Genomic DNA, 16,119 nt, shown 5'->3' on the forward strand with positions numbered 1-16,119 from the left:
GGACGGTTTGCCTGGTTTATGACTGATACAAATTGTGATCCATTTCACATTAAAGCAGCGGTTCCCAACAGTCCTCAAGTACCCCCTTAACAGTTCAGGATTTAGGGATTACCCAGTTGTGTCTGAGGAGTTTTTTAGAAAACCCTTTACACACAATAGGGTAATCCTGGACTGGTAGGGGGGTACTTGAGGACTGGGTTGGGAACCCCTGCATTAAAGGAACACTCAAGCATTGTAACCACAAGCATGTGCTGTAGTGATTATGGTGCCCTCAATTTGTAAGCAGTCAAACAAGACTGGTTTGACTTGTTTCATGTGGTCTGCTGGGTGCTGTTTACCGCCTTCACTACTTCTGATGGAAAGCTGGAAGCTTCTGTTGGCTGTCCTGGGCTCAACCCTGCATGGGCAGGCTTTCAGCTCTTTGCTGGAAACAGGGATCAGCATCTGGTGGACCCCAGGTAATTCAAACTGTTCTAAAATGTCTGACTACTGTGAGAGGAAATGTGGTGTGGTAGTTGATGGCATATATATATTCGGCCTGATTTACTGAACAGCAGCCTGAGGTTTGAGCGTTAAATGTCCCAGGGAGAGATGTTAGGTTTGCAAGATGCATTACTGGTACTCTGCAAACCACGGTATGGGTCCCTGGGATAGCAGGGTGGGCCAGTGCTCCAATAGCACCAGCTGCTAAGTAACAGTCAGACCAGAACTTGTATTTTGCTTAATAGTTTCACTTATGCCTAATTGCACCTCACCTGTATCTGATCAATTAGCTAGCAGGCTTTTAAAAAGAAGGGATCAGCATGCTGCAGGGTGAGGAGGAAAAGCCTTGCATGGTGTCTTGCAGGTATAAATTTTGTAAATTGGCTAGTGGAAAAGCCACCCAATTCCAGATAGGGATTTGCTGTGTATAGTAAGTGCAAGAGCAAGGAATTTTGTTTCGTTTATTTTTCACTTTTTGAAACACGTGTGTGTGTGTGTGTGTGTATATATATATATATATATATATATTTCACCAAATAAATCTGAAAACAGAGCTGGATGTGTCCTGGACTTTCAGTACCCTAGAAGGCTGTGGTTACAAGATCTGTGACAAAATCCTACCTGGAAGAGAGGTGGTGTTACACTACTTACAATAGGTTGGTTTCTGGGCACTCCTGATCCCATAACAAATACAACATGCAGTTCATTTAACTGTTCCAGGGATAACTGCAGGTTATTTAACCTAAGATTACTTTTTTAAATTTTCCTTTTAGTAACCTACTCAGAAGTCGAGTTTTTAAAACCAACATTGCAATGTGATTGCTCAGCATCCTATATTGGGGTTTGTAACATCCTAGCTGCTACATTGAAATAATGGGATAATTTCTGTTAAGTGCAAAATTTGAATAGAAATGGCATAGCCAGGCTGGAAACAAAGTTTCAGTTCTGTCTTGTGTAACCGTAGGCGGTTCCCTTATTTACCTCTATAATGTCTTAAAGCATAGAACTTAGCAGGGCTAACCATACAGATATCTTAGCCATAATGTTATATAGTTAGTAAGAGATCCTCTATTTAACATATGTAAATAATTGAGAATACAATATAAAATAAGGATTGTCTTGGAAGCAATAGTTTTGTCTTTTAGATATTTATTATATAAAAATATAAATATAGACATATAACATCCATTATAGCAGAGTTTATAAGATGAAATTAAATGCTTGCAAATATCATTAATAGGTTAACATACCCTTCTGAACATGTCATCATGTCAGCCTCTCAGTCATTTTAAGATGGAGCAGCGTCTGTCTCCAAGTCTCTCCTCTGTGTGTTAACATTTAAAAGTACGCTTATTTATACCTTAAGTGTCGTCATTTTAGAGTTACCATAGTTCATATATGAAAAAGTAACTTGTCTACTTTAAATCAATTTAGGACCTCCCTTAATTTGGCAAAGATACAAGGCCATAACTAAAAGCAAGTGCACACGTCATGGAAATTTTCCTGACTTGGGGAACTTCCACCAACTTGGGACAAGATGGCTTCCCAAAGTCTGAATAGCTTATCTGTTTATACTAAGACGTAAGTGCACAGTCGTGGGAGATTCCCGGATTTGGGGAAGTTCCATTAACTTGGGGTTACCACAGTATATTGTGTACTGAAAGAGTCGTAGTATAGCCTTGAAGCTTGTTTATGCATTATTGTTATTGTAATTCGTCTGGGACAAAATGGCGCAAACATATTATGCACTGAGGTTATTGCTTAAAGAAACATCTATGAAAAACAATATGTTCCATTTCTAACACCTTGTCAACTTGCAATATCTCTTAAAGACAAAGTACACAGTTTAAAAAATACAACATTTCATTCTAAAACTTGTAATATTTGCATTTGCCCAGAACACTTGTTTTTGGCACATTGTATTGGTGACTGTACCCTGTTTGCACCACGTTTCAGAATGATCCACACCTATCGTCTAAAGCTGGTCATTACTAGTTCTTAGTACCATCTATTTAAATCTCCGCTTAATTAGGTTCTTCAAATGGAGCTTTCTGATACATTATTGAAGGGAATAGTGAAGCATACAACTCAGAATCGGGTGGGGAGGAATTAAAGGCCTTAGAAGAAAAAATGCAGTAACACAAATCTAGTTTTTTTTTTTTTTTTTCTATGGATAAAACTGGGATTTGGGGTCTTCCTTTACCACTTATTGAACATGGAGTGACTTTATCTTTCATAAAGCCGTGAACCAATGTCTCTAATACACTTGAAACATCTGGAAGGATGTACAGAGAAGGAGCGTGAGTGTAAGCTGCAGGAATGGAGGAGGTGGGGCATTCTAGGCACCAGAACAGCTGTAGTGGTTATGGTACTTGCTAGTTCCATGCTGTCTTTCTTTCTACAGGGCGTGAACAGGCCAGCCTAACAGGACAGCGTCTGGCACTTCTTGCAAGTGAAGGGAATAACTTTAGCTGCATTATTAATTCGTCATTGACCAGATTCACAGAAACTGCTGATATCATCAGTAAGAATTTACCAGGTGAGCCATGTGTACAGGGGAAGGAAAGGTTTTACTGGACCCTCTATTGCACAGGTGGGATTAGGCTGCTGCATGTAGACCTCTGAAATCCCAATTGTTGCTGCCTATGCATATTTTGAATAGTTGCAGAATAACCGTTATTGAGCTGTTTTGTTGGTGGCTTGGCTTTCTTTAATCTTCTTATAGATATTAAAATGTGCAGCTCCAGTCTGCTTCACGAAGGACCTCCAACCCAACCAGTTCCTGCGGAATCCAAGTGGATACCAGATCTTTCTGTAAGCTATATCTAGTGGTGACTCTATTTTTAAAGCGTTTCTGGTGTGCATTCTGTTTCTGCTTTTAACCCTGGTCGTTGTCTCCATCTTAGTATTTTAAAGATGGCCCACGCATTGAGGCTGCATTCAGGAAGTACATCCACCGTGCAGATCCAGAACAAACAAAAGACAGTTATGAAATAAAAGTCTGCCATGATAATGTGATCCGCTACTTTGTATGCAGGTAAACTGCTTCCACTTATCATTCTAAATCATCTGTGGTCACCACAGGTATCTTCCAGGCCCTCTATTCCTAACCTGCATTTTTAGTTTTTCTTTAAACACCCTTATTTAACAAAGTAAATGGAGTACACTAAACCCAGAACAACTATACAAAATTGAAATGAGAATCCAGTATTGTAAAATTGTGTGCCATTTTTACTATAATGAACTGTGTTGCTTATTAAACAGGTTTTCATCCAAATGTTATCAAATCTTGTGGTAATTGGATGGCATGTACTAATCTGACAGCCTTTACAGCAGGCTTCCGTAAACGTCAGCCCTCCAGATGTTGCTGAACCCATGATTCTCTGAGACCATTTAATTCATAGAATCATAAGAGTTGTAGTCAGGGCCGGACTGGGGATACAAAGCTGCCCTGGAAAAAAAATTTATGCCAGCTCCATAAATCATTGCGCCATGTAAGGTTATGTTGAGAGATTATTTTCTAATATAAAATATTGGTCCTTTCAGAGTAACTGTTTAATTATACAGTAAGCATACTCGCATGCAGACAGACAAGCTCATTGATATAAATGATCTCATTGACATAAAAACACAAGCTCACATACAAGCAAGCTCACTCACTAGCAAGCGCGCATGCACACAGCTTATTGTAGTGGTACTGGTGTCTATAGCCTGTCCCTGCAGGCTTTTTAATGTAAAAACTGACCTTTCAGAGAAAAGGCAGTGTTTGCATTGCTTCAAAGTGACAATCACTCAGACGGTCACTAGAGGTGCTTCCTGTGTGTCTACATTAAACATTCCCCATAGAGATACATTGATTCAATGCCTCTCTATGAGGAGATGATGGTTGGTGTAGCTTTTTGCAGCTAATCCTATGGCAAAGCATTGAATTGGCTGAGATCATCAAGCTTGATGATCTCAGCCATAGAGGCAGGGCCAGTGGAGGGGAGACCAGCATGGCGTGGGGAAAAGTGAATTAAAAAAAAAACACTATTGACAGACACACATTACTACTACCTGTGGGTGACCGGGGGTTGTGCAGGGCAGACAGACGTCTGTGCTGGTGGCCGCAGGGGGAGCTGTGAGGGCGGCCACTGGGGGAGCTGTGCTTTCTCTGCTCCCCCCCCCGCCCTCGCGCGCTACTTAATGATTCTGCGGCTGGAATATGACGTCATATTCCGTCCGCAGTCTCATTAAGCTGGGGAGCAGAAACCACATACCTTGCAGTTTGCCTGGCCCTGGTTGTAGCTGAGCAACATCTGGGGGGCCAGAGTTTGGGGAATCCTGCTTTAAAAATAACCTCTCAAGACCTATATTGTACAAACTTGTCTTATGCCTTCCATGTACTGACAAAGTGTATATCTTCATCTACAGGGCACTAAAACTCCCACCGGAAGCTTGGCTCCGACTGTCTCTCTATCATGGTAGTATTACAAAGCTGGTGATAAAACCTGATGGTGATGTGTCACTGAAGATGCTTGGTGATGCTGGCTTTATGCCCCCGGGGAAACTCACGAGAGCTTAGCTCTGAGCTGGATGTCCTCCGAGAGACCTCTGTGTTGGACACACAAGTTACCATGACTCCCTTACCTTTCTGTTTAATAGACACTCTCCAGTTGAAGCAGTCTTTCAATGCATATATTGCACACAGCAAGGGTGGATCAAATGATAGTATAATTTTTTCTCATCACTGCACTAAGATGAAGGTTCTAGTTTCTGAATATGCAGCACCATGTTTTGAGTTACAATGCCTTGTGTTCACCAAATGGCTTTACAACTCAAGCTTGGCACCTCCTATTGCTCACCTGTACGACATTGCAGACACTGTAGCTATAGCTTGTCTGCCTAGTCCAAATGGCTTCTTGCAAAACAAAGTACAGTTGAAAGAAGTGACCTGGCTTGGTTGGTGTAAATACTGTATCTTAAATATAAGGGGCAGTTATAATAAAACAATATAACAACCCATTTGTATGCATGTTGACAGGACTGCTTAATTAAAAGCAAATAAAATGACTTCCTACTTATTTTCATTATTGTATTGGTGGCTTCTGGCTTCACACTTCTCATAGGTACTAGATGTTCTGAGAGCTCCATATGTTCAGAACTTGAACTAAAAGTTCATCCTTCATTGTATGTGGGTCGTGTGGACTTGCCACTCAAAGGGAGTATCTGATCTTGTTTGTGTTTGGCAGATACCTTGTGTGACCACTGCGGCTACTCTTCCCACCAGAACTGTATTAACCTTAAGACTTCCACCTAGGGTTTGGACATGGACTGGTGGGGTCCTGTCTGGCCCTGGAACTCTTTCTCCTTGACTTCTTGAACCAGGAGCAGTGGTGTATCCTGGTTTTGTGCTGCCCTAGGCAGGACAAAACTCAGGCGCCCCCCCCTTCCCCCCGCGCCACCCCCAGCCAACCTTTCCCCCCGCCCCGCATTCTAAATACACACACACACACACACTAACAGACACACACACACACACACACACTAACAGACACACACACACACACTAACAGACACACACACACACACTCTAACAGACACACACACACACACTAACAGACACACACACACACACTAACAGACACACACACACACACACACACTAACAGACACACACACACACACACTAACAGACACACACACTAAGACACACACACACACACTAACAGACACACACACTAACAGACACTAACAGACACACACACTAACAGACACACACACACTAACAGACACACACACACACACACACACACACACTAACAGACACACACACACACACACACACTCACTAACAGACACACACACACACACACACACTCACTAACAGACACACACACACACACACTAACAGACACACAAACAGACACACACACACACACTAACAGACACACAAACAGACACACACACACACTAACAGACACACACACACACACACACTAACAGACACACACACACACACACACACACACTAACAGACACACACACACTAACAGACACAAACACTAACAGACACAGACACACACTCACCCACCCACATTAACACATTTTTTTAAATTTATTTTTAACACATTTGTTTTAATTTTTTTTTTAATTTTTTTTAACACTTTTTTTAATTTATTTTTTTAACACGTTTTTTTTTTAAATTTATTTGTAACACTTTTTTTTTAAATTTATTTTTAACACATTTGTTTTTTTTTTAACACCCCCCCCCCCAGCCTCCTTACCTTTGGGAATGCTGGGGAGGGGGGGTGTCTCTTCCTCCCTGGTGGTCCAGTGGCTGCTGGGCGATCAGGCGGTACTGCCTGGCGGGCGGGCGGCCGGCGAGGGAGCACTTCCCCTGAGCTGTCTGCTCAGCTCCCTCGCGCGCCTCAGAGTGAGGCTGGGAGACGGAATATGACGTCATATTCCGGCTCCGCCTCCCAGCCTCACTCTGCGGCTGGCGAGGGAGCTGAGCAGACAGCTCAGGGGAAGTGCTCCCTCGCCGGCCGCCCGCCCGCCCAGCAGCAGCCCAGCAGGTCTGTTAGCCGCAAGGCTAACAAGACATTTGCCTTGGGCATTTGGGGGCGGCTTTTTTTGCCGCCCCCTGGAAAATGCCGCCCAAGGCAAATGCCTTGTTTGCCTCGCGGCTAATACGCCCCTGACCAGGAGTACATCACCTGGCTGAGCCCCCTCACTTCATTGAGGGAGCATTTCTGGTCTGCACCTCCTTCAGCTACTTAAGAGCTCCCTAGTGCTCTTGGTCATTGATGGAGCACTGGGAGCTGTTAAAGTGGTCTGCATCTGATATTGGTGCCGAACACAATACTAAACCACCAGGGATCCAGCTTGCCTTCCACTAGACAATGTGAGGATATTTATATGGTGATGATCTTAACATTATCAAATTGATATATTGGCACTGTTCCCCTTAATTTAATGCTAAGAGCTACTCACTATTTTAATGCTTATAGACCCTGGAGTACACTTTATTAGATGATTTGTATTTCACACATTACAAACCAACTATAAAAATGTAGTTTATTGTGACAATGTAACATGCATGACAATCAGCTACTGCAAAGGCCAGAGGATGGCTAACCCACAGCAACAGGTAGGCCCCATCTCCCCATCTCCGCATCTCCCCATCGCAGCTGGAGACTAAGTCCCGTTTGAAGATTCGAACACACGTTCGAACGGGACTTTGTCATTTCTGGTTGTAAAACAGACCTCTGGTAGACAATATAACACCACGGAAACAACCCCGGTTTCACTTCGACACTTTGACAAAAGTCGAAGTGAGTTCGACGATTCGAACGCCGCATTTGGATGGGACATATAACTTTTCAGGGCAGAAATAGACTGACCGCACAGCCTGAATCTGTGGAACTGTTTTGGGCATTAAAATATGCTTGCGGTCGGTCATAAAGGACTTCCAGCTAACTCTTCTTTCATGAAGATTGAATGTATAGTTTTAAAGTTATAAAAATGTACGTTTAAATTGTACGTTATAATTGGGTTACCTCTCAGGCTAAGGGGAGGGAATCTGTGGGAGGTAACCATTGTGTGAGTGGGTAATGTTTAATTGGATGTGGGCGTCTCCCTTGCAGGGGAGAATTGCATAAAAGCAGAGTGTGTGTAATTAAACCAGAGTTCTTCTTGACCCTCAATACGTAGCCTTGTCTCGTTATTGGAGGGAACTGCTATATCACACTGGGGATTGCTATGCTCTGCATACTCCCTTGAGCTTTTATCACTTAGTTCTTGTTCCTGATACCCTCTCCCGGAGGAGAGGTCTTCCCCACAGGGTCCTGAATGCTGGAGGTTCATTCCAGGGTGGACGGAAGATGGCGCGGCTCCAGTTAAGCTACGGCGGTTGTGGAATCTGTGGTGGTTGTGGTGTCCAGTGCGGTGCTTGTGGTCCTCGGCGCAAGCTAGGAAGCATCCATCAACGGAAGGTGTCCGTTACAGGGAGCACTGACTGTCCCAATTTATTACACACACAACCCTGTATTAAACAGAGAGCACTGACTGTCCAGGGATATTATACACAGACAGTAATTGATAGCTGTGCTGCAAAATGTCCTTGGAATTTTTTTCAAATGTTGGCAACTATAGCACTGTATCAAAGGTAATATGTTTGTTTTTTTCAATAATCCCTGGTGGAAAATAATGAATCAACACATTTTGTCGGGGGTGGGGCTTAACATGCGGCAGGGGCGGGGTCAAACTGCGGCGAGGGCGGGGTTGAATGTGCCCCCCTACTTTTGTCCCTGGCCCCCCCCCCCCTAAAAACTAATCCTAGAGATGTGTGTGGGGGAGGACAGTAGGTTCCCGCTCATTATCTTTATGGCCGCCCCCCAGGGGTGGGGGCCGGGGGGGGAGGACAGTAGATCCCCCCCTCATTACCATTATGGCCCCCACCCGCCACCCAGAGGTGGGGGCCGGAGAGGGTGAGGACAGTAGGTCCCCCCCCTCATTATCATTATGGCCCCCACCCGCCGCCCCGGGGTGGGGGCCAGAGAGAGGGAGGACAGTAGGTCCCTCCCTCATTATCTTTATGGCCCCCATCCGCCACCCAGGAGTGGGGGCTGGGGGGGAAGAAGGAGAGTAGGTCTGCCCCCCCCCCCCTTCAACCACTATTGTGGCCAGAAAGAGTCCCTGTGGGTTTTAAAATTCGCCTGCCTATTGAAGTCTATGGCGGTTCGCGAACTTTTGCGGAAGTTCGTGTTCGCGGTCCGAAAATTTTATGTTCATGACATCACTAATGATGGCTAATAACTGTCTCCAATCTCAATTATTTTTGGTTTTAGAGAGTCTCTTAGAAAAGAACCCACAGGGATGGAGAGGCTGATAAGAAGACTTACTTTGAGAGATTATTGCTCCAACTCCTCTGATGCATCTACTTAAAGAAGAAACGGAAGAGAAAGATCTGGCATTTAGTATCAAAAGCAGCAAGTGACTCAGGAGTCTATCTTTGATTCTGTTTACCTTTTTTGTCCTTATTAGTAATAGGAAAAAGGATAGAGAAAATCCTTCTAATAAATCTCTTATAATAATTAGAAGAAAAAAAAACAATGACCCTCTGTATGGCTTTCAAGCCTGTGGATATGGGCCAGTTAGGTATAGCTTCTAGTTTCTTTGGATCCGTTTGGAATCCAGACTCAGAAATCACATACCATAGGAAATTCACTTGATCTTCATCAAAGAGACATTATTCCTATTTACAAAATAACCTATTGTCTAATAACTTCTGTAAAACCATTCTGACTTGTTTGTGATGAGTCTCCAAATCAGAAGAAAATATCAGAATGTCATCTAAGGCAAATGAAAGGTTTTTTTTACTGTAAGAACAATAAGGATGTGGAATTTTCTTCCTGAAGAAGTGGTTTTATCAGAGTCCATACAGATGTTCAAACAGCAACTAGCTGCATACTTGCAAAAACAGAATATTTAAGGATATAATGTTTCAATGTAGGGTAATAGCTGCTTGATCCAAGGATAAATCTGACTGCCAACCTGGGGTCAAGAAATATTTTTTTTCCTAGTTTGTTGCAAAATTGGAAGTGCTTCAAACTGGTTTTTTTTGCCTTCTTTTGGATCAACAGCAAAAACATATGTGAGGAAGGCTGAACTTGATTGACGCAAGTCTCTTTTCAGCTATGTAACTATGTAAATAGTCAATTACAAATTCATGTAAGTGGTCTCTTAGTACACCATTTATGAAATCCTGGAAAATGGCTGGCGCATTACAAAGTTCAAAAGGCATGACAGTATACTCATAATTGTACAAGCTGTAGTAGGAAAACAGCACTCTCTTCCGTTCCCAGGTGCTTAACTGGACCATAGGTGTGCAAACCTCAGTAAAACAGTAGGTAGAACAACAAAATGATCCGAGAGAGAGAGAGAGAGAGCATTGATAATGATGAATAAAGTAAAATCAATCAATAAACCAAGTAATCAAATTGGCAGTGTCACAGTAAGATAGGTCTGCAAAGTCATTAATCAGAGATATGCATAATTCTCAACCAGATTACAAAAAACAAACATTATTAGAGTTTCCAATTAAGCAAACTCAACTGAATAATTAACTGCATAGGATATCATAAACACATATTTGTATGATTAATCTATAATCAACAATATACAGCTGTGCAGGTAATATGATAAATAAAGTACTTACATGATTGGGTGTTGTCTAAGGCTACAGCAGAGTGTCACCGGAGCCAGGAGGTGTATATAAAAGGGAGAGGTGGGTGCACATGGACAAAATAGTCACTAGACTCCTACTGTGCATGTGGCTGCATTTAAATATGTTATGTTCCTTTAAATGTTTGGAAAGACCTGTCTCACTTTAAACGAGGAACTGATGGCTGCAGTGGAAGTTCATTTAATCGCACGCCGTCAGGGCCTCGTTGCACTGATATTGTCTGTTACCCTTAGCCTGAGCTCCTATTCGCCTCTCTCCTCTCTGTTCCCTAAAGCCTCCCCGAAAGCCTCATAGTACCTCAAATTTATCTTCAGGATTTTGACCTCAGCTACGAATAAAGACTTTCCTCCTGTCATTCGCCTCAGACTAAAGTTGCTGGTATTGATTCAGATTGTTACACTGTTACCTTACAATATAACGGACTGGTAATCTGGTTCTTACCTTGACTTGTGTTTGTGGACTACAATATTACTTGCTTCTTGGATTCACAATATTACTCCTAGATATAATTTCTTAGTTTGCCCTTTCATTTCCTGAACCTAGTAATTCTGTAATTGTCCCTGGATTACCTAAAATAAATGTTTTTATTTTTTATTAACCTTACTGCTTCTCGATAAGATTTAGGTTTCATAAGAAAATACATTTAGATTACAGCTAGATAAATCTAAAAAAGACGGAGCAACAGGTTGCTTGTTAAAAAGTAATGAACTGACAAACTGATAAACTCAAAATCTGCATTGATCCCACATTTTTAAACTAACAATTGAGACATTCTCATTACATTAAACCTATGCTTGAGGATTTCTTGTAGAAGCTTTCAGAGGAGCAAATGTTTGCTCTTGATGATGCGTAATGCATGTTTGAAATGTAAGTTGGATGATGAAAGAAGTTGCATGACAATTTTCTGGACTTCATAGGGCAGGAAGAGGTGGCTCAAATTACCTTTTTGGTGTCTCTGTGGTATATCAATAGAAGCAACATGAACTGAATAGTATTGAACCAATGGCTGGCATGAATGGATCACTGTAGGCAAGTCAACCTGAGACCTAGGTTAACCCCCCTCCCCACAAAAACTACAATACATGGTCAAAGAAGTTAATTTCCATGCTAATATGGAAAAGATCTGAATATCTGTGATGATGTCACCGACCATCCAATGTACAATCTTTGCAGCACTTCAATGAATTTGTTACTTACCTTGCCAAATTCCTACCATGGCTATCAGAGGTGTGTGGGCCTTTCAGGAGACTTGTGGACAAGGGGGCAGCTTGGCATTGGCTTCCAAAGAATACAGTACAGAACATAAAATGCTTGGTTACTGATACACTATTCAAAACAACTCAAGCAAAAGTGGACTTGTTGTATGCTGCTTATTGCTAGTGGGTAAAGTATGTTTCTTCCAGGTCAGTGCACAAGAGAGCAAAATTATGAATAACTTGAAAATGAATGTCGGAGTATTGCACCATTACCTTTAGATCTCTGACATGTACACAACAGAAATTGACCATAAATCATTGATCTCTATTTTCAAGAAGCCCCTTCTGTGTGCACTCAAATGACTCCAGAGCATGCTACTCACCTTGCTACTGCTTTAATGTGGTCTATAAACCGGTTACTGAAATGTTAATCATTGATCCACTCAGACTCCAGGTAACACCCTATTGTATTCAACAGGAACTTTATGAAACCGTGCACATTGATCATGCTGCTCTTTGAATTTTACAGACCAAAGGCTGCTACAGATCCAACAGCACAAAAAAAACTTGATGAAAGTTTGCAGGCACTTAAGTCTATTGTTCTAGTTGGAAGGCTAGATCTTCAGGAAGAGGTATCATTGCTTGAAAGAGAATACTAGACATTCAGAGATGAAATACTCATTCCAAAATCATTATGGTGCAGCATACGTGGAGCATCGCAACAGAGAAGCACAGGGGTTTTGCCCGCAGGAATGTCCGCAGGCTGGTTGGTGATGGTTCTGGACTCTTTACAGTTTTGGGCCTTAGGACCAGGGAGTATCTGGGCCTCTACAGTTATTCACAGCCACTGTGTATTCCTAACCTTCGACAAGGGGTCACTCTCATCCAGCAAAGCTGTGGTTTAGTTATTCCATTATCTCACAATTTACTTTAACAACTTAACGGTCTATAAAGAGTAAAGTCACATTTATATGACTTTAGTCAACATGTCTATGAGACAATAAGCTTGCAATTATTACCTTTTATATCTCAACCAGATGCTTCATGCACAATAGCAATTAGCCATTTGATTAAGCCTGATTATTTAGTTAACTAGTCATTACTCAAGGTGCTGTGCAAACAATTGTAAAATCTTTATTTTGCCATAGATCTGTTACTCCTATGCATTATGAGTTACTAATAATGAGAACTATTTTACAAATTTACGTATACTATTTCTCATCGTACCTCGCAAGTGTTTTTATACCTTTATACCTGTAACACTGACATAAATTCCATAGTCAATAAAACATTATTTACATAGACATTAAATAGACAGTCCACTGCCCAAATAAGAAATAATAAAAAAAACCTCAGTGTTTATTAGAAATACTCCAATGAAATAAAGCATACATTTAATTATACTCCCAATAAAAAAATGCATATCTAAAAACCGCTTGCAAAAGCTGCAGATCTCTTGCCTGCTGCCTTTGCAAACCTTCCTCTTCTAACCCAGCCCAGACTTTCTGTAGCTGTCCACTCACACACTTCCCAATGCAGCTCAATGACAACTCAGGAGTTCGGAGCAACTGTCTGCCTCTTGAGTTTAGCTCCACTGAGCTGAACAACCAGGAAGTAAAAGGGCTGGTTGTCGGAGATGGAGGGGGAAATAAGTTCAATTTGTGCTAAAATCTGCACTTTTCGTAAAATGAAAAAAACATAACAACAGACACTTCCAAGCTGAAGTGTTTTAGGGATCTGGAGTGTTCCTTTAATAATGACTTCTGTATCTAAATAATTTGAAACGATTTTTTTCCCCCTATATAACAGAATGGAATAATTTCTGATTCTGATGCAAACAAATTAAAAATAGGCCTATCCCATTTTTTTTCTCTTTGCCTTCTCTTTTTGGTTCACTGAAATATTTCTGTCCCTCACTGGACGAATATGCAAATATCTTCCATTTAGTTACACACACGGTGAAAACGTGAGAAATCTCAATATATCCTTCCTGGTAATATATTTACAGTTTCATAATTATTTGAGGTGTGAATGGTATATCACTTTTTGTTGTGTTTTTGCAGCAATATTTAATGTTTGTGTTTTTGTGTTGTGACACAGTTATTTTGCTTTTTCTGGATAAGGTAGTCCATGCATAAATATATATTGAAAAAAAATGTTAATTTGAAAAATACACACAATTCATAAAACTTGCAGTTGGCTGTCTCAAGATTTATTGACTCTTTCAGGAGACAATTACAATGATTTAGTGATGTCCCGAACAGTTCGCCGGGAACCGTTCGCCAGCGAACATAGCTTGTTCGTGGCGAACGAACATATGCGATGGTCGGTCCGCCCCCTATTCGTCATGGAGGTGGGAGGGTCTGCTATTGATTGGCTGTAATGTGTCTGCTGTGAGGTACAGGGTCAAAGTTTACTCAATGATGACGAATAGGGGGCGGACCGACCATCGCATATGTTCACCCGCCGCATTCGCCACGAACAAGCTGTGTTCGCCGGCGAACAGTTCCCGGCGAACTGTTCGGGACATCACTAGTTAGTATGTGACATAGTAACAAATAAAGTGACACAAAGCATTGAAGAAAAATACCAACACAACTGCAAAAAACAGCAGTTTTCTTGATTTTATAACCACAATGTAAGGTAGCATTTTGTTCTTTGACGATCTTTATCTTAGCATTACTCAATACATAAATTAGAAAAAAAAATATTAAAAGTATTTGTGAGGTTACATCAGTGCAAACATGTTTTCCAAACAATACAATACAGAAGTGTTATTTTGTTTTACAAACTAAAATAGTAGAAAACCATCATAAAAAAAGCTAAAATATCCAAAAACATCTAATCAAGAATTTAAAAATAGTACAGCAGAATCTACAGAATACAGTGTGATACATAAGTAAATCTTGTTATTAAAAATACATTTTATCTTTTAGCTACAAAATGCTAAAAACATTTTTGGAAAAGTACAAAAGTAATTCTGTTAATGCACCAGAATTGTGTTTTTTATCCAAAATGCTCTACTACTCAATTATGTATTGTGTGAGTATTCAAAATAAGACTTTCCCAAAATATATCTAACTGGAGTGAAACATGGTTCTCTGTAGTCCATAATAAGTGGGTGCCAAAGGTCAAACATTCTGTGAATAGTTTCAAAATGTGTTACTCTATCTTACAGAAAGTGGCATCTCTTGTTCTAAAATCTTTACTGCTGCCAGTTGGGTAAACTATAATGTATAAAATGTCATTGTCTCTATGATTTTCCTTTACCCCAACACAAATGGAAATACAAGAACTAAAACTTAGGCAGTGTTGGGAAATCAAATGCATTTTGTTCTTTGGACAGAGCAGCCCTAAATGATTATAAAAAAAAACAACCCTAAAGAATAGATAACGTTAAATGACTATTACTACAGATTGCATGGATGCTGCCAGGTGTACACATGATTGTTTTCAGAGATCGCCTTTTCTTTCCTTATCTGTAATAAAATGTGGGTATCAGTTTAAAAAGGTGGCATTTACTTTTAACCAGAACACCTGGTTTGTATCCAAGCCTTTGATTTTAAGTTCTTCAGTACCAATAACATGCATTACAAATTGACCTTGATTTTATTTTGAATCGCAATGCAAAAATAAATTAAAAAGGTTTCACTTACTGTCCCCTCTACTGCTGCACTGGTTAGAAAACCAAATTTACCAAGTTTCTCTGCCTGCCATAGATACTGTAACTTGGGTCAAGTATTCCTACACTGCACACAGTGATAATATTTTGCAGGGACACCATAAGCAGTTGATTAATAAACCTACCCAATCTACCCCAGTGGCTTTCATCTACAGTCCTCACATAATCCAATATAATCTACACCAGTGGATTTTATCAAAACGCACAGAATCTATCCTCCAAGACTATAGCATTCCCACATTTGCCAAGCTATTCACATTTGTGTTAAGTGGTGTAACTGATGTATTGTATACAACCACCTAAACCTATTGCACTTAATTTCTTTGTTAACAATGCACCCACTTTATTTACACTATAAACTTATATGAGAAAGACCTGTCACAAATAAGATTTTTGCACAACCCGGTACCTAATAAAAAGTAATATATTGGTGAAGTTATTTTCTTTATAGGCATTCTGTACAGCTTAATTTTTTATGTTACAATGTATACCTGACTGTTATTGCACAGCCAGAAGTGTAAATGATTTTA

At 40.8% G+C, this 16,119-nt stretch overlaps 1 protein-coding gene across 1 annotated transcript; it reads left to right on the forward strand.

The window, feature by feature from the left end:
- The first annotated feature begins 262 nt into the window (after window positions 1–262).
- LOC134571283 (serine/threonine-protein phosphatase PGAM5, mitochondrial-like) lies at window positions 263–5,098 on the forward strand. The gene is made up of 6 exons (XM_063429456.1): window positions 263–458; window positions 1,257–1,324; window positions 2,863–3,022; window positions 3,209–3,297; window positions 3,390–3,520; window positions 4,897–5,098. The coding sequence occupies exons 1-6, from the start codon at window positions 263–265 to the stop codon at window positions 5,045–5,047; spliced, it is 795 nt and encodes a 264-aa protein (XP_063285526.1). The 3' UTR covers window positions 5,048–5,098.
- Window positions 5,099–16,119: the final 11,021 nt, after the last annotated feature.

The sequence above is a fragment of the Pelobates fuscus genome, chromosome 8 (genome assembly GCF_036172605.1).
Source record: "Pelobates fuscus isolate aPelFus1 chromosome 8, aPelFus1.pri, whole genome shotgun sequence".
Lineage (NCBI taxonomy): Eukaryota > Metazoa > Chordata > Amphibia > Anura > Pelobatidae > Pelobates > Pelobates fuscus.

Excerpts from the sequence above, each read along its gene's own strand:
- LOC134571283 (XM_063429456.1), top strand. The coding sequence starts at position 263 with ATGGTGCCCTCAATTTGTAAGCAGTCAAACAAGACTGGTTTGACTTGT. Across the intron at positions 1,325-2,862 it reads GCTCAGCATCCTATATTGGG|TTCCATGCTGTCTTTCTTTC; the intron begins GTTTGTAACATC and ends GGTACTTGCTAG. Across the intron at positions 3,298-3,389 it reads AGTGGATACCAGATCTTTCT|TATTTTAAAGATGGCCCACG; the intron begins GTAAGCTATATC and ends TCTCCATCTTAG.